The 22,533-nt window shown below is 39.6% G+C and overlaps 1 protein-coding gene across 22 annotated transcripts in view; it reads right to left on the bottom strand.

The window, feature by feature from the left end:
- Positions 1 to 22,533, bottom strand: part of picalma (phosphatidylinositol binding clathrin assembly protein a) — a 37,617-nt gene that overhangs the window by 14,330 nt on the left and 754 nt on the right. For 11 of the 22 annotated variants that reach the window (XM_035177937.2, XM_035177936.2, XM_035177945.2 and 8 more), the window contains 12 exons: positions 5,978 to 6,120; positions 5,679 to 5,754; positions 5,470 to 5,572; positions 5,048 to 5,141; positions 4,791 to 4,944; positions 3,867 to 3,973; positions 3,708 to 3,749; positions 2,335 to 2,346; positions 2,083 to 2,168; positions 1,732 to 1,855; positions 728 to 861; positions 114 to 199 (listed from right to left, as the gene is read on the bottom strand). In XM_035177937.2, coding sequence (XP_035033828.1) covers positions 114 to 199; positions 728 to 861; positions 1,732 to 1,855; positions 2,083 to 2,168; positions 2,335 to 2,346; positions 3,708 to 3,749; positions 3,867 to 3,973; positions 4,791 to 4,944; positions 5,048 to 5,141; positions 5,470 to 5,572; positions 5,679 to 5,754; positions 5,978 to 6,120 — 1,161 coding nt within the window. The remainder of the gene's footprint in view (positions 1 to 113; positions 200 to 727; positions 862 to 1,731; positions 1,856 to 2,082; positions 2,169 to 2,334; positions 2,347 to 3,707; positions 3,750 to 3,866; positions 3,974 to 4,790; positions 4,945 to 5,047; positions 5,142 to 5,469; positions 5,573 to 5,678; positions 5,755 to 5,977; positions 6,121 to 22,533) is intronic. The other 11 variants (XM_035177944.2, XM_035177950.2, XM_035177960.2 and 8 more) reach the window with 5 other exon arrangements.

Here is a 22,533-nt window from a genome sequence, read left to right as displayed (position 1 = left end):
TAGTTACAACTAATAAAACTTATGTTTGGTATTGTGTGCATATGTAAGTGTGCATGTGCGTGTATAAAAAAGGTAGTGGCAGTGTGGACTGAAGTGTTGCCAAGAGCTCTGACCTCCCCATGAGTTATTGGTGGTGGGAGGCAGCGACTGCTGGAAGGTTGGCTGCAGGTCCAGAAGGTCATTGGCTGCCTTGGACGTGCTGGAGGGAACAAGCAGGAGCAGAAGATAAATCGGTCACTCATTCAAAGAGTGTCACGTTCTCAGTTCAAAGAAAAAGTTACAACTGCAATTGTCCTCAGCAAAAGGGTATATTTTGTTGACTTGTTATTCTGTCCCCATTTTCAACAGCAGTCCATATTATGTTATCAGCACTGGCCCAGTTTCCATAAAGGATCAAAGTTTCAACTGATCTTAACAAAAACAACAGTGAAACCGATTTAAAAGATTTTGTAACAAACCTCTACTTGCATCTAAATAAACCTACCAGCCCATTAGCTCAAAAGCCCCAAAAGATAAAACACATCAGTTGACATAAGACACTAATTTAAAATGGTTTTCCCTTTAGTTGATGCTGTTTAATTAATAAAGATTTGATGAACTGAATATGTTAATCTGAATCTACATGTATACACATTATTATACATCCCATTCAAGACACTTAGAGAAGCCATGAAACTGAACTGGGGAGGGTCACTTTAAGATGGCTGACTGGGTGCGAATGCCTTACCTGTTGGTGGAGCTGGGGGTGGAGAAGAGGTCAATGGCAGGGGCTGAATTGATTGTTCCACCCAATGTGGAGACAGGGGAGGAGTCTGTGGTTGCGGTTGCAGGATTCCTCTGGAGGTCTTTAAGACGCTGCTCCTACCACAATTGTGATGTTAGAAACATGTAGGCTAACGTGCATCCAAATATTCAACTTGTTGTACTAAAAAATGTTGCTTCAATTTGACAGCTCAAAAAGGAGAGGCAGGTAATAGGAGTGGAGTGCACTGCAACACAGGGCCTTCACAAGACTCACAATTTGGATCAATTGTTGTGGTTATGCTTAATACAATCACGAGAAAGTGAATCTTAATGACACAAATTGTAGGAATTCTTTAAACTTCATTGCAGCAGCTAAGGAAAAGTTTAAAGCTTGCCACAGTACCATTAGAAAATGATTTTAGTCAAAACATCCACCTCAGAGGTAACTTTGTTTGTGCCACAACCCATGACACACTAAAACTCTACTTAAACATTTCAGGACTCAGAGAAACACAGGGCAACATAATGAGGAGTGACTATCACACAAAAGGATGAAAGCATTGTTACTGATTTGGAGAAAACTTCCGGAAAAAGTTCATCTACAAATTTCAGAATGATGATGCTCTGGCCTGACGTGTATGGAGGATCACAAATGTCCCAGAAATGGTAATAAGTCAAATTCATTTATTAATAAAAATAAATCTGTTTACAAATTCATTCTTAATCTATAAAACCTTTTAAATGTCATGGCTAATTTGCAAAGTGTCATAGAAAGGGTAAAGGAGAAGCTTAATGACTCAGCAACTTTTGAGTGCCAGATTAATTTGTATCTTAATTCAATTTGACAATAACTTTATCAATGCCTCTTTTTATCTTAAAAGTAGTTATTAATTGATGAAAAGCTATGTTAGTATTTCAGTGACACTTGGGGGCCTCTCTAGAAGTGAACTACGTTGAAAGGAATGTAGGAGAGTGAAGAAAATGTACTTTTAGTGTTTTTAGACGAGACTGCTCTTCCTCCAGGGCTGCCTGTTTTTCCCTCTCGTCCACTTTGGTGAAAGAGATGCCGGTGTTGGCCAGGGAAGAGACCGCACTGGAGAGGGTGCTGGCCCTGAATCAGAGACACACACAGAAAACAGCAGCGCCATTAAAACACCTTCAATTTTGACAACTGGACATTGGTACACCTACTGCTTTACCTCACTGTGGTGTCAAAGTTCACTTGTTTCTAGTGTGTTATGAAATATGATATTAATTAATAGCAACAAGTGCACTTTTTTTTACCATTTTCAACACTGGAGAAAAAAAACTAACTCAAACCAGATGAAGCAGACCTACCTGCTGGCTGCTGTTGAGTCTTTGACTTTCTTTCCCTCTAAAGAGGCCAAGTGCTGTTCCAGGGCATCCAGCAGGCTGCTGGGGGCCTAGCATGAATGTCATTGACACACATTAGGTTTCAAAGGCTGAGGAAAAGCTATTACAACATGTCTTCTGAAAAATAGCAACACTGAAGCATGCCAGCTTATTGCCAAGACTACATAAACTACTCTCAAATACAGAGACAGAGAGAGAAAAGGTCCAGATACTTACACAAACTGTAAACTGAAAACAGAGAGATAGAAAAGGGGAAATACAGAAAATAAAGGTGGCAACTGTCAAGATATTATTAAGACACCTTTTAGGAGAACGCTAATCTTATTTTAGTTGATCTGCTACCATAAATACATAATTAACTTCAGAGTCTCTAAATAAATGTAATTTCTAAATAATGCTACACTGAGCAGGTCACTGGTCTATGTAAGATGGGTCCATCATATCCCACTCTACAACCCTTGAGTCACACCTTTATTTGCTGTACGACGTGCAAGGTCAGAAGTGAATGTGAGCAGCAAGGTGTTTGGATGTGCAATCGTGGGCTCATGCAATGCCTGGCTGGCGTGCACAGCACTTGGTGTTAAAAGTTCTTAGGCCTAAAGCTGCAGGAGGGTATGCAGTCTGTGAAAGGATAATAACAGCCAAATTTTGGAAGTTTATTAAGGATGTCTAACCCAATAAGAGAACACATAAGTATCTACAGATAGAGTATTACAGTGTCAGTGTACTTATCACCTTTAATCATAAGCTGCTTTACAGTGTATTTGGAAAAAGTACTACATGCAACAGTGGGCCTCATCAGTGTTACTGTGCATTTACGTAAACTAATACAATAACCACACATTTCAGTGCCACAGCAGTGAATTGTTCACAATAAGTAGAAGTTACAAAGAGATTTAGAAATCTGAGTATCAGACCAAGCAGTCATTAGGTTCAGTGCTGAACAACAACCTTATTAAACTCCCATAGATGTGTATTATAGAGAGAAAATGACCTGCGGAATTTCTCAAACAAATCAGAGGTTTGAGTGACGATACGTTTGATTTTATGGCTCAAGGGTTTGAGATGTTAAACACAAATACAATGATGGCAAGTGGAAATAGGTTTGTGATGCCAAAATAGAAAAACCCAACAAATGCAATACAAATAATATTACACTCATCTCTACTGGAATTCTCAGTGGCATCTTAAAACCTCATCACAGCTGGATACCAGTACCACTTCTTGTGATTTGGCAAACTGTCAATTTAATATACTGTCACCAATGTTATTTCAATAAATGGAAGACTATAATTACTGGTCACTCAAATGAGAAGTTTTTAAGAGAAGGTACTACTGCACATTGACGGCATTCTTACTGTAATTTCAGTCATTTTCCTACAATGATTTGCCACCTAAAAGGACATTTGTGTGCCCTTTCTGACAAATGTCAAATATGCATGCTACAATATACACTTTAGCAAGACATTATTATATAAATAAGATGCATAATTGTGCAGGATTTGGCCATTCTACACGCTTTTGTTAAGGACAACCAACAAAGAGGTGATGGGTGTATGTTATTATAAGTAATAGTTATCAAAGCTTACCTGAGACAAATCTGGGATGTCTCCTCTATCAATCCCCACTTGCTGCAGGAAGAGAACAAGGACCACCAGATTTTAGATGAGCACAAAATTGCTGACCTATCTAAATGACTACAGGCCCCTTTACATCTCTGACTGGCTGATCTGAGGTTCCTGACTTACCTCTGCAACTTTGAGGAACTCTGAGATTCTTGTCATTCGTGTAAGGAATTTTTTGTAGATATCAAGTCCTTCTTTGCACTGGACTTTCTTCATGTCAAAGTATTTCTCTGTTCATATAAGAAAACAAGCACAACAAAAATATTATGACAAACATCATCATCATTTTATTTTAGTTAAATGTTTTAGGTTAACATTATGATGAAAATAAACTATTAATATAATGAATAATGACTGCAGAAAAAATATATACTAATTAACTAAAGTCTAACCATTCACCTTCATTAAGCAATGGTGGAGTGAGCTATTGTCATAATGCACTACAGAAAAAAATAACGAATAACATTACTCCAACCAATGAAATTCAACAGGATATGGGGAAAAGTTGTTAACAGAGTACATAAATAGAGGGGCAGTTACTTATAAAGTATAATATATTCCTGTTTGTAAATTGTGATCTTTTGACCATGATGGATTACTGATATTATTTACAATTTGGGAGAATGCTGCATATGTGTATTGTTGGGAAGGGATGGGGCAATTCATTGTTTAAATGTTTTAAAGACTAAGCAGAATAAAAAAATGTATGAATTCTGAGGGGGTAGAGCAGTCGTCCTCTAACAAGAAGGACGGCGGTTCGATCCCAGTCTTCCTTCTGCATGCCGAAGTGTACTTGTCCAAGATACTGAAACCTAAATTGCTCCTCATAGAAAAAAAAGTGATGCCCATAGATGCTAATGGTAAGATATGTGTGTGTGAATGGGTGGATGGCAAAAAGCTGTACTGTAAAGCACTTTGAGTGCTCATCAAGACTAGAAAAGTTCTATATAAATACAGACCATTTACCGTCACCATAATGCACAGAAAACACCAACAGTCCAAACAGTAAACGTGCAAGGCCATGACAACACAAAAGCTTGTTTTTACCCAGGAGGTTGATTATGCCTTCATTGTAGGCAGCAAAGAGTCGGATCGCATCTTTGAAGAGAAGCATGAAAGCTGCGTTGATCACACCATTTGTCAGTTCGTTGGCATTGACCTGGAAGACAGGTGGAGTTGTTTTAAGCTCTTCAGAGGTGACCTGAATTTTGAACAAGCCACTGGGTCAAAAGATTGAACATTGCATGTAATATATGGAACTGGAGTTGGCAATCAATTTAGTTCAGCCAGTACTGTGCACTCACATTGAAATCAAGTAACACATCCATCTGATTTTGGATGATAGGGATGGTCTTGAGGAGTTTCTCTGTGTTCATCGTTCTCATCAACCCATCGGACCTGTGGAAATAAATACATGCTTTGATGAATGATTACATCTCAATATAGAGCATATATTGTCAAAGTATTTTGCCTTTGAAATGGCACAGAAACTGTAACTCTGTTATACTTTAATGGAGCTGCAAAAAAGCTGCATATATCTAATGAGCTTGTGCAACTGTCACAACATGTATGGTAGGAAATACAATTGTTACACTGTTGAGATGAGATTCAGCCCTGTCTGTTCCCCTCCAATGGGTGTCAGACAAGACCAAGTTTCTGGGAAAACAATGTTATGGTTGCCTCAAGTGGATGTCAGCACTAAAAATAAATAGTAAAAGATGCTTACCCTCTTTTTACTTTAGTGAAGTCAAAAGCAACTTGTCTGTAGGACACAGCCTTCTCATTCAGGTAGCGGCTATACCTCCTTATGAACGTTGACATATCATAGCCTACAGTTAAAACAGAACAAGTGGGGAGGTTAAGGTAAGTGTCATGGCAACATCATGAATATTGGCCAAGTATCTGTACAGTGTGTGCACAGTGTTGGTAATATACCTTGTAATCCACTTTTGTCCAAAAAATTGCTCAGGTTGAATAGTGTGTTCCTTGAAGCCAGATACTGAATGAATCTCTGCAAGAAAAACATGAGGAGGAGGAAGTATGAGGAGCTCTGTGTGCAGGCACAAGTGGTGTTCACCACAAGTGAACCAGCTAACTGCGACAAAGGGCTTGACTTGTGGGCATGTAACATTGAATGTAGTGGTTCCCAAAGAAGGTGTTAGATTGAAGTAATCGAATAACCAAATATAACATACTGCATGTTGTCATTTAACAAAAACAATCTCCTGCCTGACCTCATTGCCGTAGACCATCAGTTGGTGTGTAGTGGTGAGGGACTTGAAGACAACAACCCAGCTGGTGTTAGTGGTCCTCTCAAACAGTGTGTCAGCCAGCTGAGGGATGTTCACATTCATCTCATTCGTGCACTGAATCAAGTCTGAGGGAGGAGAAAGAGAGAGAAGAAAAGAGGAGGTGAGGGACAGATCAATAAGCCAAAGTGATTGAGACAATAGATGCACAGCACCTCAGAGGAAGCACACAAGTTTGCTGTTCATTGAAGGCAAAGATTGTCACGATGTAGATTCCCCATTTTCATTTATGCGTTTCTTTTTGTAGCACCCAGCTGACCAAAAGCAATAGAATACAGGAGGGCAACGGAATGCTGGGGAGGAGAGTTCAGGTAAATACTGACTTTCAGAACAAACATTATCTAGAAAGCCAACATACTGGTCTGGAGTATGACAAACGTGTTGGGAGTGGATGTTTTCATCATCCTGACCACTGATCAGGGACTTGTTACAGAAAAAAAGTTAGCACTCAAATTAAACAATTCAAAACTATGGAGATAAATGCCAATTAAAAAGGGGGATTTCGCTGATTTACAAATTGATTCCTGTGGTTCTTATTTAGGAACTACGTGTATATGAATGCCATAAACATCATTCTGCCTTCCCTATATCAAAGTATCTCTCTAAAGCTGTTTTCGGACATGACCTAATCTGGAGACATTCGTTTTTTCCCCCCTTTTTGCATCTGTCGCATGTTAGAAAAGTCGTCAACCCAGTCGTCAACCCACTTGCTCGCAGTGAATCCTGTGGAAGATCTCCCGCTGTTTTTTTTTTCACAATGGCTCGCCAGCAACAGTTGACACTGAAATACCAGTGTATATGAAGGTGCTACTCTAATGAGGGTGAATAGTGAGCTGTGGCATTAAACACAATAGCCCATCAAAGAGGAGGAGGCAGCTGCCAGCGGTGTTTTTACAACTGCAGCCGAGAGGCCCTGTGGTCGAGGTGGCTCAGTTAGTTAACTGCTCTGTGATGAATGGTGTGATGTCTGTGTGGCAGATGCACATCCATGGAGACCAAACTGAAATCTCCATGTGCACCAAACTTCAGTGCTCTTCATTTATTTGTCTATTTTTGGATCAAGTCACTGATTCTGCTGAGAAAGAAGGAGCATAGAACAAAGTCTTTAGCATGTGAGGACAGAAGAGCCATTACAATTAAAATACCAGCATAGTTGGAAGAAAATTGGCTTCCTGGTATTATGTTTGGATCAGATATTTGGTGCTGCTTTTACAAGGCAGAATACAGAGAATTGGAACTTGACCTCACAGGGTAGGGAAGAGGAAGCAGTCAACATGGCTTTGTGACAGCTGCAGGCCAACAGCAGACCCTGCAGCTGAGAAGGCTCACTCTTTAGCAGCCAGTGAGGTCAGGATGTCTGTGCTACAGATGCACACAAATGGAGAATAGATTTAAAATGTCCACATTGCAACCAACGTCAGCGCTTCGTTTTTTTAAAATAATTTATTTCTGCCAAAATTGATTCCACAGAGAACGAAGGAATGCAACAGCACGTTTTGGGCCTCACATTGACAGATTAAAAAAAATGTCAGTATTTCTTAAACTGAGAAAAATGAAAACACTCATGACATAACTGGAAAGATTATCACAGAAACTGAAGTCATAGATGCTCGGGTAAAATCATGGTTATAAGTAACTTACTATGTATGAAGTGGTAACATCACCTTACATAGCAATTTCAAAATCCATCATAAAACCTTTAAGTGAAAACCAGAAAAGGCAGCAATACTAAATAGCAAAGGGACTTTGAATATTATACAATGTCAGTTGCCAGGGACGTGCACAGACATTTTGGGGGGCCGGGGCTCAAGTGAGAAACAGGGCACTTCTCATAATTATGTATACAAAATTTTTTTTAGAAAACAAAATGTTGAATATAGTAGAAAATCTGACTTAATTTATTTTATTAACCTCACACTATTGTTAAATACTCAACAGTTCACACAGAGACAATGGTCTTTTGTATTCACTAGATTTATCACAAAAGCAGGCAACAAAGGAGACGCATCTTGATGCATTTGAATGTATCACATCCACAATTTCCTATATTTCTGCACGTGGCGTCTTTTTCATCAATTAATATCAGTTAATAAAATCAGTCAAATATCTTTTTGATCTAAATAATCTTTGTATTCAAAAATGATTTAAAAAGTATTATATGTTGCTGTTATTACAAGTGTGCTGTAATTTACAAAATAAAATCAGACTACAGCAGTAAGTGTATGACAGGGGTCAGTGCTCTCCACACTGATTTGACATTCATTCAGTTGACTCTTGTGCGCTGCAACTAAAGCTTAAAATGACAAACTCTGATTACAGCCTTTACTTTAATCAATATAGTTGTTGGCAGGGAAGCTGTGCACAAACAATATTAATTTATTTAAAAAAAATAAAAAAGCACCCCCAAAGAAAAAAGGGCAGCGGCTCAAGCCCCCTTTGATGTCTATTTGTGCACGTATGCGTCAGTTGCCATTGGCCACATATCTCTGCATCACAGGCTCACTTCAGTTCTGGACCGCACTGAACATGTGCTCAGACGTCTTTACTACACTCAAATCGTACTAAAGTTGTTTAGATTTAATCACAATGTTACTGAAAACACCTTGTTAGGACCTATGACTATATTGTTCTGTTATGATTTGAGGACTGACAGCATACATACTAAGTGTGGCTTGGCTGAGCGCCTTGACCATCTGGCCTGAAGTGAAAGCAAATGCCTCTGGGTTCCTCTTTTCATCAAGGCCATGGGACTGATCAATGATGCCAGACCTCATTAGATACCCCATATAAGTTCAAATAGATCGACACTCTCAGTGCTCTTAACTTCACATCGTGCACATTACGTGTCATTTAGCTGACAGTTTTATCCAAAGCGTCTTTCAATTAGTGCATTCAACATCTATGAGGGGTTCAGCATCTTGCCCAGGGACACTTCGGCATGGGCTGGAATTCGAGCAGCTGACCTTCTGGTCGGATGAAGCCCGCTCTTCCCCTCAGCCACAGCACTTGACCTTGATAGTAACCTACGGTGCCACAACATTAAATCTTATGTATTTGAAGAAGGAAACATGGGAAAGGGGAAGTCTGCTCACAAACCTAATTGCTGATTGCTGCAAATATAGTAAACAAATTGAAAAAAAGAAGAAATACCATTTTGCAAGGAAGCCCCATTCATGTCTGAGCAGTCAAGTCTGACAGTTACAGAACATAATCAGATTTTTTACAGTTCAAGGAGACGTAATCAGTTATGACCATATTTTGAGGAGGAGGCAAAAGAATGTCTTCATTATATGCTTTTATAAAAATTCATGTGACAGACCAACTGTTGACAATGGTCCCAGTTATTTAATATTTAAAACCATTAGAAGCCAAAGAGGCTTGGCAGACAATGTAAATAAATATTTAACAGAATTTCCAATTGAATTGAGATGAAGGATGCTCTCCAGCCCCCACCGACTCCTTAAGATGTAAAGTTATGGGTACCACAGACCACATTTTTCTAAATGTGTTTTATTGACTGTATGTTAAAACAAAATGAAAACAACCTATTGAAATATCTTGTTAACATTAACGGTTTACTGGAATGGGAGGTGGCAGTTCTACCCATAGAGCCCTGTTTGCATGGGTGGTCCATGAATCCTCCTCAGTGTTTGCAGAGAGCCACACAAAAGGCTTTTTGCTATTTTACATACACAATAGGCCACCCATGTGACAACAAAAGGCTTTTCAGATGCAACTGAAGCGACTGTGGGGAGCGCAAACGCACCACCAACTTTCTCCACTGGTCTTCCTGAAGCTTCTTTTGTATAAGGACAAACCAGAGCTCTTGATCATCAGATGAACAAGGTTGCTTACGTCAGGGTTTGTATAAACATGGCAGCACAAGGCTGCTCTATTGTACTATTCATAATAATTTTGGACAATATTACAATATATATTAAGATTAAACATTACTCATCTATTTTGGTAAGAAAATGCATTTATTGAACCTTTTCTAAGAAAGCTTATTTAAAAAAATGAAAAAAATAATATATGTTATAATGTGGGAACCAAAAGTCTGAAAATACTGAGCTGAAAGTGATCTTAGCCTTTTAAACGCAATAAATAAATAAATAAATGAATCCATCCTATTGAGGGTGGCAGGGGGAGCTAGAGCCAATCCCAGCTGACATTAGGCGAGAGGTACACCCTGGACAGGTCACCAGCTCATCATACGGCTGACATTCAGAGAGGAAGCACTCAGAGTCACTAATCTACCTAACCCCAAGCTCCATGTCTCTGTTCTTATTATACTGGACAGGCAGTGCAAGACAGTTGTCCTAAGTCTTCACCAGTTTTTGATCATAGACCACTTTGTGACTGAGTTTCAAATGGTTAAACAAAGTGTTTGAATGCCCTCGTGGTGCAGCACTGCTGTGTAGCAAGTCCTGTACAGCATTTGCTGTTGTTGCTCATCAATCTCAATGAAACCAAAGTGTTTCCAAACAGGTGACCTGTGACCTGGTTTTACCTTTCTTGCTAACCAATGGCTCCTTCATTTTGAAATGAGCTGAACCAAACATGCCAAAGCCTGACTAAGTGTTGTGTGTTTTTAGGGAGCGGGAAAAGCACACAGATGTAAAGGGTGTGTTGGATTTATAACAAGACAAAATGAGAGCACAACTGTGTAACAGAATGCAGCACCAGAATTCAAAATCGAAATTGAAAACAAAATTGGATTATTCACCCAGCCCTATGTCAGCATTCAATTCAAAGTAGATCAGAAGCTGACAAATTAAAGTTTAATCTCATCAAGGCAGATCCCATTATGACAATGTGCTGAGCCTGGCAAGCTGAATCTGAGGTGTCCTTAAATGGCCAAATGCACGGAGAAGAAACTCCTGATTATATTAAAACATGGACTTTGTTTTGGTGCTTCTCAGTCTGTGATTACATGCAGGGACAGAAGAAATAACATACATCCACAGAAGATCAGTGGCAAATGTAAATACTGAAGCAATTTGTGAAAGAATAATGGTAAGTCAGCTATGAACCATTAATAAAAAATGGTAATGTATCTAGTAACAAACAAACCACATATCAATATACTGTATGTAGAGAAATGTGGTAAAAAGCAGCAAAAAAGCAACCCACTTGTTAAGTGCTACAGAGAAGAAACCATGAGCAGATTTCAGCAAGTTCACATTAGTGATTGTGGTTCATTTCTTTTACCTGCGTCTCTGTAACGTAAGCCAGTCAGTGACATTTAGCAACAGTGTGATGTTCTGACAGTTCAACCAACTAAAAGACATTTAATTTAGGGTTTGTGTTAAAAAACATCAACCATACACAATTATGTCCAACAACGACCATAACACACGGTCTTGACAAATACATGTTTTCTGTTAGCAAAATGTGACAAATAACATTGTTTTCTGCTTTCTTTCATATGTTGTCTAGGCCACAACAAGTGCTCCTCAGAATGTCACTAAATGCACTGCAACAAGAAGCTGATGGAGCCTACATACAGTCTGTGGGCTGGAATGGCCTGCATACATTTTAGCCAGCCAGCATACTGTACATTTTTGAAAGCACACTTCTATGCTGTCCACAGTCCATTTGTGGAAAAGCCTACAAGCAAGGATTTTAGAGTTTTCCTTTTCTGAAACAAAGGTTAAGGTTGTGGTATTCTGTATATGGTGGAAAGCCCTTTGAGCAGTTTTTTGGATATTGGGCTTTACCAATAGAATTTGCAAAGGTGGGCATAACTGATTTTGCAATGACAAAAAATGAAGTGGGACACATCGCATGTCATGATAAAAGAAGTTAGGCTTTACTGGTTTTAGGGATGCCACTGACATTTTCCAAAAAGGGGGAAAATAACAGTGTGGAGAATTGAAGTTGCTCAGCCGGGCTGGCTGCACTGTCAGATGGAGCTGACAGACTATGGAGAACAGGGACAGAATGTCATGAGTAAAAAGAGGAAGTAGTAGGTAAGTGCTAATGTGCAGAGGATCCACAACAATCTCAGGATTAAATTAGCACACACTGGAAAACCAAAAAACGCTTGGTTTTAGATGTCCTTTCAAAAGTATTTTCAAAAGAATCACATAAAATTTGACTCTAAAGAAACAGCTGCATCTTTGATCTGAGTAATATAAGAGTGGTCCCATTAAACCAGCACTGCTGTAAACATTTTATCAACTAGTGTCTCTAGTGGCAAAGCAAAGCAGCAGATGTTAAACCTTTATTTAAAATTGAATAAATGTAGTATTTTGTTATTAGTAAAATCCAATAGATGCATTAGACTGAACAGGCTGTGTTTTGTCTCAGGTGCTTTGGCGACAAGAAACATTTCATTAAACAGAGGCCATCAAATTAGGTTTGTTTAAAAAGGATTGCTGCATTTAAACCATTACAGAGGAGAGAGGAAAGGGAAGCACTGACATTTAATTTGTGATATGTGGTACAAATTGCTCCTTTATGACACAATAATCAGCACTTTAATCTTTTACTTGAGCGCCTGTGCTAAATGTGTGTACTTTCATGACAACATAATGCCTGAGCAATTGTTAATTAGATGCATCTCAGTTTGGATATCAACACTAGATAACACTGATCTCTGGCAGGGGCAGAATGAATGACACAGAATCCACACAGTCTTCAGCTGACCTCCAAGCCCTCATGTCTCGAGCTAATATCTCTTCAACATAAATCTCAGATCATTGTGCATCATTTTTTCAGTCTGTCCCTCTTCTCTAGATTCATGTAGAAACAGAGTCAGCTGACCATCCTGACACACTGCAGTCGAAGAAACCATTTACAGTACAGTTTGACTCAAAGATGCTTTTTAAATCTAAAATAACATGTTTCTACACGTTTAAGAAATCAATATTCCCAAAGTAGACATTTTACACACAATGGAGCCCACATATAAGTAAACACTGCACACACATCTAGTGCAGATGTACATGCTTACTGTGCAAATACAAAGATTGATACGAGGATTTTAAGAAACAATATTAAATCCTTTCAGTGTTTCCCCTAAGGATGGAGTTGAAGCAGCAGATGTAAAGCATTTCGCAGTGTGACGGATTATACTAATTGCATTAGTACTGTACAAAGTTAGATGTGCGCCATTTGTTACATTTCCCGCTCCCCTTTTCTCAGCCTTCCCCCCTCCTCATCTCCTCCTGAGTGTGTAAGACCTCCGCTTCTCTGCTTGCTGCTCAAAAACGGGAAACAGGATGCACACTCGGACACACGGAGCCGTTAACCCGTCATATGCCGCCCTCGGCATGATGTCCATGTCGTCACCCATAACTAGATCCGCTATAATGTGCTCTCCGCTCTCATTTAGCTTAAACCCATATTGTTTCACTTCACTTTCAGCTGCCTCACCGTGTGTTTCGCTATGTGTGACTGAGCGAGGGCAGGCCCAGGTCGTTCGTGTGTGTGTGTGTGTGTGTGTGTGTGTGTGTGTGTGTGTGTGTGTGTGTGTGTGTGTGTGTGTGTGTGTGTGAGAGAGCGTAAACTCTGACTCACTCTCAGACACAGAGAGAAGCTGCACTACTTGCTAAATGTCGATGACATTCTTATGTAAATAAACACCTATGTAAAGACAATGCGCAACTTATCGATCGAACACGATGCAAATTACATGGAGGGGAAACACTGCATCTATATAAAAAAAATATTTAAAAAAAGAGTCCAGTGATGATGCCTGCCTAATTGACAGGCAATTATCACATTTGATCAGCTCTGATCCCCTGCACTCTGGGAAGGGGTTGGGTTATGAAATGACTTCCTGTTGGCCCTTTACCCATGACAATACAAGGCTTACTTTAGGCAACCAGAGGAACACTTCCTGCTTCAGGAAATGTCTATCCCTTTACGAGCAAGGTCCTCTGAACATGTTGTGGGCTAAAGTGCACATAGAGGCCTTGTAGCTATATCCACACCAACACAAAATGAAGATACCTTGTCAGGGCTCCAGAATAACTGTTTTAGTAGGAGCACTGTAAACATACTATAAATTTTAGGATCACAAGCAGAAAACTTAAATCGACCTGCAACGCAACTATTCACATTTCTCCCCATAAATAGAAAACTTACAGAAATTATAATGTGCTGTTGTATGTTAAGTTCACAATGTCACATTATAATTGAAATGGTGCTTTTTTGAATCAGAAAATTGTATGTAGACATAAGGTATGTGGTCAGTAGCACTAATGTCACTACAGTACAAGAACCACAGCTAAACAAATGTACATTCATAAATGTAAACAAAGTATGTGGTCAGTAACCCTCCTGTAATTATAGGGCTCCAGACTAAAGTTTTCCACTCATAGCACTTGTGCTCCTTAATGAAAAGTTTAGGGGCACCGCGACAAAATTTACATGCACCACCAGCGCAACAGATTTGTTCCCATCGTAACTGTTTTACTGATAAATGTTTTGTTCATAAATAGAAAATCTACACTATGACAACCACAACAAAACAAGGAACTTCCTCTTACAGAATGCCTCTCCTTCCACTTCCTTTACAGCACATCCCCCTGAGGACCACTAGGGCCTGGCACCTCCCTTGTAGTTGGGCCGTCTAGCTCTTTTCCCTGACTGAACCTCATCTGTACAGCCTCCATGGCAACAACCTCCTCAGAGCTAGCTCCCTTGAGACTTATTCTAATCAGGTCCTCCACTGTGCAGGGGCCCTCTGACATCAGATTCAATCCTCTTCTGTGCTGAGAACCCTGTCATATATTATTAATGAAAGTGGCTATTCTGCACTTCTACTTTAAGTACATGCTGATTAGGGCTAGGTATTGCCATGGATTTCCCAAATCTATATGATTACGATTCACAAGGTCTTGATTCATTTTGATTTCTCGATATTCTATTTCAATTTAGTTAGGGAGATTTCAGTGTACAATACCAATTTTGCTTGGAATGAAAGAAATTCTCAGAACAAAAGCTGTAAACTGTGCAAGGAAACCTTTAACTTGGTGCATTATTGAAAATAATAAGGTAGGCCTGTCATGACAAATTTTGTTGGACGATATCCAATGTCCCCGAAATTATATTATTGTCATAATTTTCATACAACTGAAAAAATAATATTAGGAGCATAATCCTGTAAGTACACCCTTTCGAAGAGAAATGAATTAAAATTTCTAATATTATAATATCCTCAATAAATAAACCATAAATAAAATAAATCACAACACAACCAAAACAATATATAAAATGGACTCTCTGGCTCTGTTTACAAAAATTGCTCTTGAATAAATATTAAACATTTAGCACAGAGTATGTGTAACCAGCTCAGTAAACAAGATGGGATGGTTATGATTTAGAAGACAAACTTACAGTCATGTATTTAGTTATTAATCGATGGTGTCGAATCATGTATCTGTGTCGCTCTGGTCACTATACGCTGAGTGTTGTACGGAGCACGCACAAAATGTTGATGACAAAGTGCAGCCTCATAAACTCTGGAGCGAATCAAACAAACACTAAGTTACTTCATGTATTGATAAGGTCCTAATAACTTGTGATGAGTGTTGGTGTTTATTAGTTAAAGTGAGTGCAGGTCAGCAGGAGAGTGGAGGAGGACACAGGAAACTCCAGCATGGTACAAACCAACTGTAGCTTCTGCTCTGAAGCAGCTGATCATTGTGCGTGAGCCAGTTTGGGCGGGGCCCCGGGGCCTGCATGTGTGTATAGACTCCACCTCGCTCCCAGTATGAGGAGCACACATGCAAACATCTTAGCTCGCTCTTGGTATTTCACGTGATAGCCTATACAATGATGATTTTAACAAAAAACTGGGGAGGCAAATTTGCAAGTTGTAGTGGTGCACCTAGTTATAAAATGTAGTTGCAAAATGGTACTAAGTGGTCGCAGTCTGGAGCCCTGCTTGTGAGGCTACACTAGAGAGCTAGCAGCAGACAAAGTAGAAGTGTAAACAATAAGGTAAGTTTTTCAGACAGGTGAGGTGGTGTGATGAAACATTTGTTTCATAAAAATTCAAGAACCAGGTGAAAGACTTGTTGGAAAAAGATCTCTCTCCTGCTGCAGGAGCGAGCGCATCATAGTGACCGTTTAATCTCCCAGGCCTTTCAGAGTCACAGTGCACTGCATTCAGCACAGCTGGTGGACAGGGCATCAGCATTCTATTTAAGGGCTGTCACTTGATGCCACTTGGGTCACATGCTACTTGCGCAGCACTGCATTCATTGCATGGAGGGTGGAACCACGAGGAAGGGCCTCTGGGAGGGTGCAAAGGTACAGATTTATGTTACTGCATCTGCCATTATGGCTCATATGAACCATGTACAGACAGATATGACTGAGGTTTGAGGGAGTGCAAACAAACAGCCACGTTCATTCTGTTGGACAGGAGAACCAGAAATTACAAGATCTGAAGAGCTAAAACATTTTCATCACACAGCACTGTTATCACCATCTTATTCTTTAATGATTTACTTAATATTGGATATTAACACATGCACTTTACTCCATTAAATCAATAATGCTGCACCAGCAAGTGCAATAACATTGCTGAACCAATACAATCAATACAAATTTTGAGCAGTCCGAACACCTAAAATAAACCTGCTCTATTCACTATAAGTGATATCCTGTTGGTTTATGCTGCCTGAATAATGTCTGAGTAAAAAACAAGGTAGTAACATTTTCTAAAAATACAACTTCATGGAGGCTTTAAGCTTCTCTGAACAGTTTCATTAAAGCACCAATAGTCAAGGTTTTTGCTATGACTTATTATAAATCAAATTCTGATTGGACTGTGGAATGGCTACAGAAGAGTGACATCTGTGTTTAAATTGATTCCTTGCCAGTCTTGATTTCACGAGGCAGTTAGACCCACCACTCTGGTCTATGGTATGCCACGGGGCATACATTTTTGTGGATAAATTAAGGCACACCTTACAGCACAATGAAAGTATGTCTGCCCTTTATTTCCAAATGTTCTCTTGGGATTCCGACTCCACCATTGTGACAATTTCACTTGACAATTTCTGTCTATTACTAGAACAGAAACCTAGTTTACAGCCCTAATTTCGGCAGATCATTAGCAGATTGCTATATTGAGTGGTTTAAGAGAATAACAATGTCAAAGAAAAACCAGCCATGTTTACTCGGCTCACGGGCCGTACAGTTCCAGTGGTCAAGAGTTAAATGCTGCCAATAGACGACCAGATGAAACCACAAGTACAATCCATCCACCAAACTCAAAACAGGTGAGAAATGAATGAGACTGTTCAAAGCTCCACATTTTCATTGTATGAGGGTCTGCTTGTAGACCAGGGCTGTACGTGAGACGGTCAGTGGAACATATGGACCTCGCTCAAGGACCTCACTCTCTCACACACACACACACACACACACACACACACACACACACACACACACACACACACACACACACACACACACACACACACACACACACACACACACACACACACACACACACACACACACACACACACAACAATGGATTTAGGTTTCAAACTTTGCCCTCTTTCTAGATAGTTGATAATAGCCCAATCATTGATGTGATAATGGAGATTAACCATGTGTATGTCAAATATACACAGAAGAGTACTGTGTAACAACTGTTTATTACAGCATGTTTGTAATAGATAAGCTGCTTGAAGGTGTAACATTTGTTATAAACTTCTAATTACCAACCACACAAAGCCTTTGACTGAAATCCAAGAATAAAATAAATGCTATGCAAGTATAATTTCTGTAGAGCTGTGTCTCTGCAGTCTACATACTTACACACTAGTTTACTGAAAAGCATTTTTGGATCTTGAGAATGTCCAGACAATCAGGTCAGGGGTGACCGGCCTTCCCATGCTGCTTAAAATCCTACAGGAAACACTGAAATGCATCCCGGGCATGGAATTGAACACAACTTTTTTTTTTCCCAGTTGGAATCCTTTCATGTAATCCGCATTGTAGCACTAACATTATGTGCTGCCAGAGCCATGTAGAGAGTGTGTTGCCACCAGAGTTCAGTGTAATTTAATGCAACTATGTGTGCATGTGTGGTGATGTTTACTTCAGTACATAGCTCATGCACCAAAATGAGGAACCGGAATCTGAATTTAGATTCAGTCTGATAGATACCGGCCTTGTAGGTACTGGCTGGATTTTGCTACACAACCCCAGTCATTACTTCTATCACATGACAATCTTGGTCCAACCCCCTCCCCAAATTTGGGGAGGGGGTTGGAAGCATTATACTCCTAGTGAGAACTAATCACAATATTCAAAAAAAGTTGTTATATACTGCACTTGCATTTCAAATTTGCAATGTTCCCCAACGTGAGCACCAGTGCATGTTCAGCAGTGCACAACATTTTTCACAGATTTTTCTGTCGCAAAAGTGATATACCTAACAGAGGAACTCTGCAGATCTACTTTTATATAATAACCAAAAAAGCATTCGAGGTAGTGCCTCTAACCACCACAAATTAATACATTTAACATGTGACATGAATATTAATTAATACGTTTATATATAAGCTCCTAAATAATGCACCACAGACCAAAGGGCAGTATCAAAGGTCCCCAGCTACTGCTGACATCATGTTATCATTACCTCAGAGAGACCTTTGAGCGGTTGAAAAGCAGCATGTAATCAACTTCAAATAATGACAATTACCCAGGACAAAAAAAGTGCTGCCATGCACCTGGCTTGCCCACTTTTCAACAGCAAAAACCATACATAACAGAAGTGATGAGCCGCAAAGACCACATGTCCAAAAGCCAGCACTTTCATAGGCTGTTGGGGTGTACACAGCACTAAACCCACTTAGGTGCAAATTTTCCCAGAAGTCCTTTCACACTTACTTTGAACCAAATACGCTAAAGCAGACAGCAGAAGTTGATTTGTTCACCCTTTACTTTTACCTGTCTGCTAACTGCAGAGTCTCTTTAAAGTTACGTGACTGAGTTTATCTAGCATGCCAGTGTTAAAGAATGTGAACTTTGGTCCAGCACAAACTCAACATAGACAGTGTTGAGGGCCATATCTCACCTGCAATCCAGACAGTAGGAACACAGGAGGCTATGTGCAGCGCGTCAGGAAACTCCAAGACTAGTGCACACTTCAGCTATCTTTAAATACCTCAAACCTAAGTGAGATTCTTGCCAAGAAGTGGGTCCCTAGATTTCCAAGGACAGGCTTCTGTTCAGCAGCTCCACAGAGGGGCCACATGTAACCTGATTGAGTGGAAACAGGAAGGTCACTGGGACATGGCCCCATTACAGCATACTCCCATCAGCTGAAAGCTGTGGTTATTCAAAAACCCACATGTTCCAACATCAAATATGGTAGTCCTCGGTAAACCAGGCCTAAAAATAGCAGGTAAATGGAAGTGGATTCCACACTGTGCCAGGGGGTTGCCCGCAGTGACTTATTAACCGTTTGTTGCTAAGCCAGTTGATACAACAGAACAAAGACACATCTATTAATCAGTTTCTTAATAAAGATCGTCCTGAAAATAGTTCTGTTTACGGATCTCAATACTATTCAAACTCCAAACAAATAACATGAGAATACCTGAGTATAAATATCTCTGTTTGAGACAGACAAGTCATTGTCAACCTTACAACAGGCTGATTGATGGACAACTTCTATTTACATTAAACTGTGAAAGCCAATTTGCATCTTAGGTTCACTGCATGATGCTGTTTGTGGAGCAAAGGGCTGTCAAACACTGGAGCCTGCTGTGCCTTATTTTACTGACGGAAGTAGGCCAGAATCACAGACAGTCTAGAATTTAAGAGAAACAGCTGAATGAGAAAGAAACTTTAAAAAAAAAAAAAAAGATACAAACAGTAAATACCTGCAGGACTACAAACTGTCACAGCCGATAAAATTAAGACTTGGGCTGTGGAATATGGCCAAAAATGATATCAAGATAAAAATGTCATATCAGTTGATATCGATAGATGTCAAATTTCATTTGACTTTAGAGACTTTTTGGCTCCCTCATGAAGGTTGTGGTTTTAAACTCTTTGAGGACAGAGAATGACAAACACTTAACAAATATTATAATCAATATATATTGGATTTTGATATACTGCTATTGATGAAAACTATATTGCGATAATTATTGATATTGTTTTATTGTCAATCCCTAATTGAGTGCAAACATGTTAAAATATGATTGATGTGTTCTACATCTCCCTTGTTCCTATAAAGGAACAACATATACACTTTACTTAAACTTTAAACTCTAAAGGACAGGGTTGACTCAGCTACTATGACCATGATCAAACTGTGCATGGGCAATCCTGTTTATACTGGTTCACAAACTGAGGGTGAAGTTGAACACCTGATGAAATCCTGTGAGTTACAATGGAAAATGATGGATGTCCATTCAACAAACTGAATATGGGAAGTAGTCATCAATGCTGTTAGGACTGGAAAGCTACATATTCAAACTCAGAGCAAAGACCAGATTCCATTAACAGATCCTCATCTGAAATGTGAGGTTGCTTCACTGTCTTTCAGAACTAGTTCTAGAGAGCTGCTGTCTGACCACATTGAAATCAAAGATGTTTATAGTCATTGTAAACGTCCCCACTGAAACTCAGAGTGGAAAGACGACTGTGATACAGAGGAGGAAGATCCAATTATTGTCGCGAAAACCATTATCAATTTCTCTCCAGCAACAAATTTCCAGTGTTGGATTAAAAGAAAATACCAAAAACAAATACTGAGAATAATCCCGAGTTGAACAAATCTGATCGGGACTGACATGGACACGTCTTTAAATAGCACTTTATCCATAGCTAGATAGAAAGAGACGTGTGACAGTCTCAGTCACGTCTTTCCATCGTTTGCTGCTTTTAAGATATATTAGGCCCTGTGATATAAATGATTATGTTCCTGGACCTTGGGAGATATAGATGAGTGGAGTTGTACCAAGCTTGTTCATATTATCTCTGGAAGTACCAACTGTTTCACAACACTTTCACAAATAACTTTGCTTTGAGAAACACCTGATGGTGCAGAGCCAAACCAATGCCACACTGACATGGAGTCACTTTGGCACCAGCTCCTAATCCGCCATGCTGCTTGCTCACATGGAATTGTTTTTCAAATACGTCATGCATGAAGGAGAATCTATGGAAGACACAAGTGATATCATTCGGCATTTCAGCACAGCCATCTAATACGCAATCATTTTGTTGGCTTCTGAGTGTAGCTTGGATCCAAGTGTCACAAATCCCTGCTGAACAGACAAAAAGAGAACTAGAGAGCTAAGCACAATGCCTTGTTCCTCTATCACCACCGCACAGTTGGTCAATCATGGTGTGAAGTGGGTGTGGACGTCAGAATGTCGCTTTCATAAGGCTACAGTAAAAGTTCGGTAAAGAAACTCCTAACAGACTTCAGAAAGGTATTGGGGAAGGGGATCTACATCTAGCTCAAATGATGACTAAAATCAAAGCCACAGAAAAAGTTGTGACAATTGGCATATGCACTGCTGACTAGATGTCAACGTTGTTCGACCCGTGGACATCAAACAAAGAAATGTCTATATATGATCGGTTTGTTTTGGAAGACTCTGACAGCATTATGGGGGTCGGGGAACTAATAGAAACTCAGTCATGACACAAACGTCAGGAAATTCCGGATCCGTGTCAACCATGCAGCAGTCAAACCTCTCCACAAGCACAGAGAGAATGACTGTTAAATTCTATCCAGCTGGAGAGATTGCTTTATTATGAAAAGCTCTACACTATAACAAGCTCTATGAAAGACAGTAACGCTATCTCTGGTCGACACAGCTCAATATTCATTTGCTTATGTGCCTTTGATAAAGCTGCATATCAAAGTCCACAACCCCAGAGTCACTTCCTGAGGTAGACAGACTCAACAGGCACTGTAGACTTACGGGCCAACACAAAGCAGTCTGCTGAGCTTTAAATGAATATTGAGGTATACAAGCAGACACCTGACAATCACTTTTACAAAAGCTCACACATAAGGAACCCAAACAAAACAATCTAAAAACATGTAACACTTCACCTTCAAGCCTTTCAGATTTCAAGCAGGTAATAAGAGTCACATAATGCATTGGCACCAACCACTTTAATTTAAAAGCCTGATTCCTGGGTACATTCTGATAGCTGCCTGTAGGACAAACGTGACACTACAACTTGACATGTGATTTAAATGTGAAATATGAATCTCGACTTCAAGTGTAACAAAAGTTTCAGGCTGAATATAATGTACATAAATTGGTGTTTTCAATGAAACAAGTTAGGTCATAATTGCTATATTTTTGTTATTGACGTTGGTGACAATCCTTTCTGGTTCCTCTCAGGTTTACTTCTTTAGGTAAATATAATGCAGTAAATATTGTGGCTGTCGACAGAATGTAGCAAAAGAAAAGCAGTAAAGCTTTCACCTTACAAATGATCAGCATTAACAATATTCAAGGCTGCTA

This window comes from Hippoglossus stenolepis, chromosome 15 (assembly GCF_022539355.2).
Source record: "Hippoglossus stenolepis isolate QCI-W04-F060 chromosome 15, HSTE1.2, whole genome shotgun sequence".
Classification (NCBI taxonomy): Eukaryota; Metazoa; Chordata; class Actinopteri; order Pleuronectiformes; family Pleuronectidae; genus Hippoglossus; species Hippoglossus stenolepis.
This window is presented reverse-complemented; position numbering and strand designations above follow the sequence as displayed.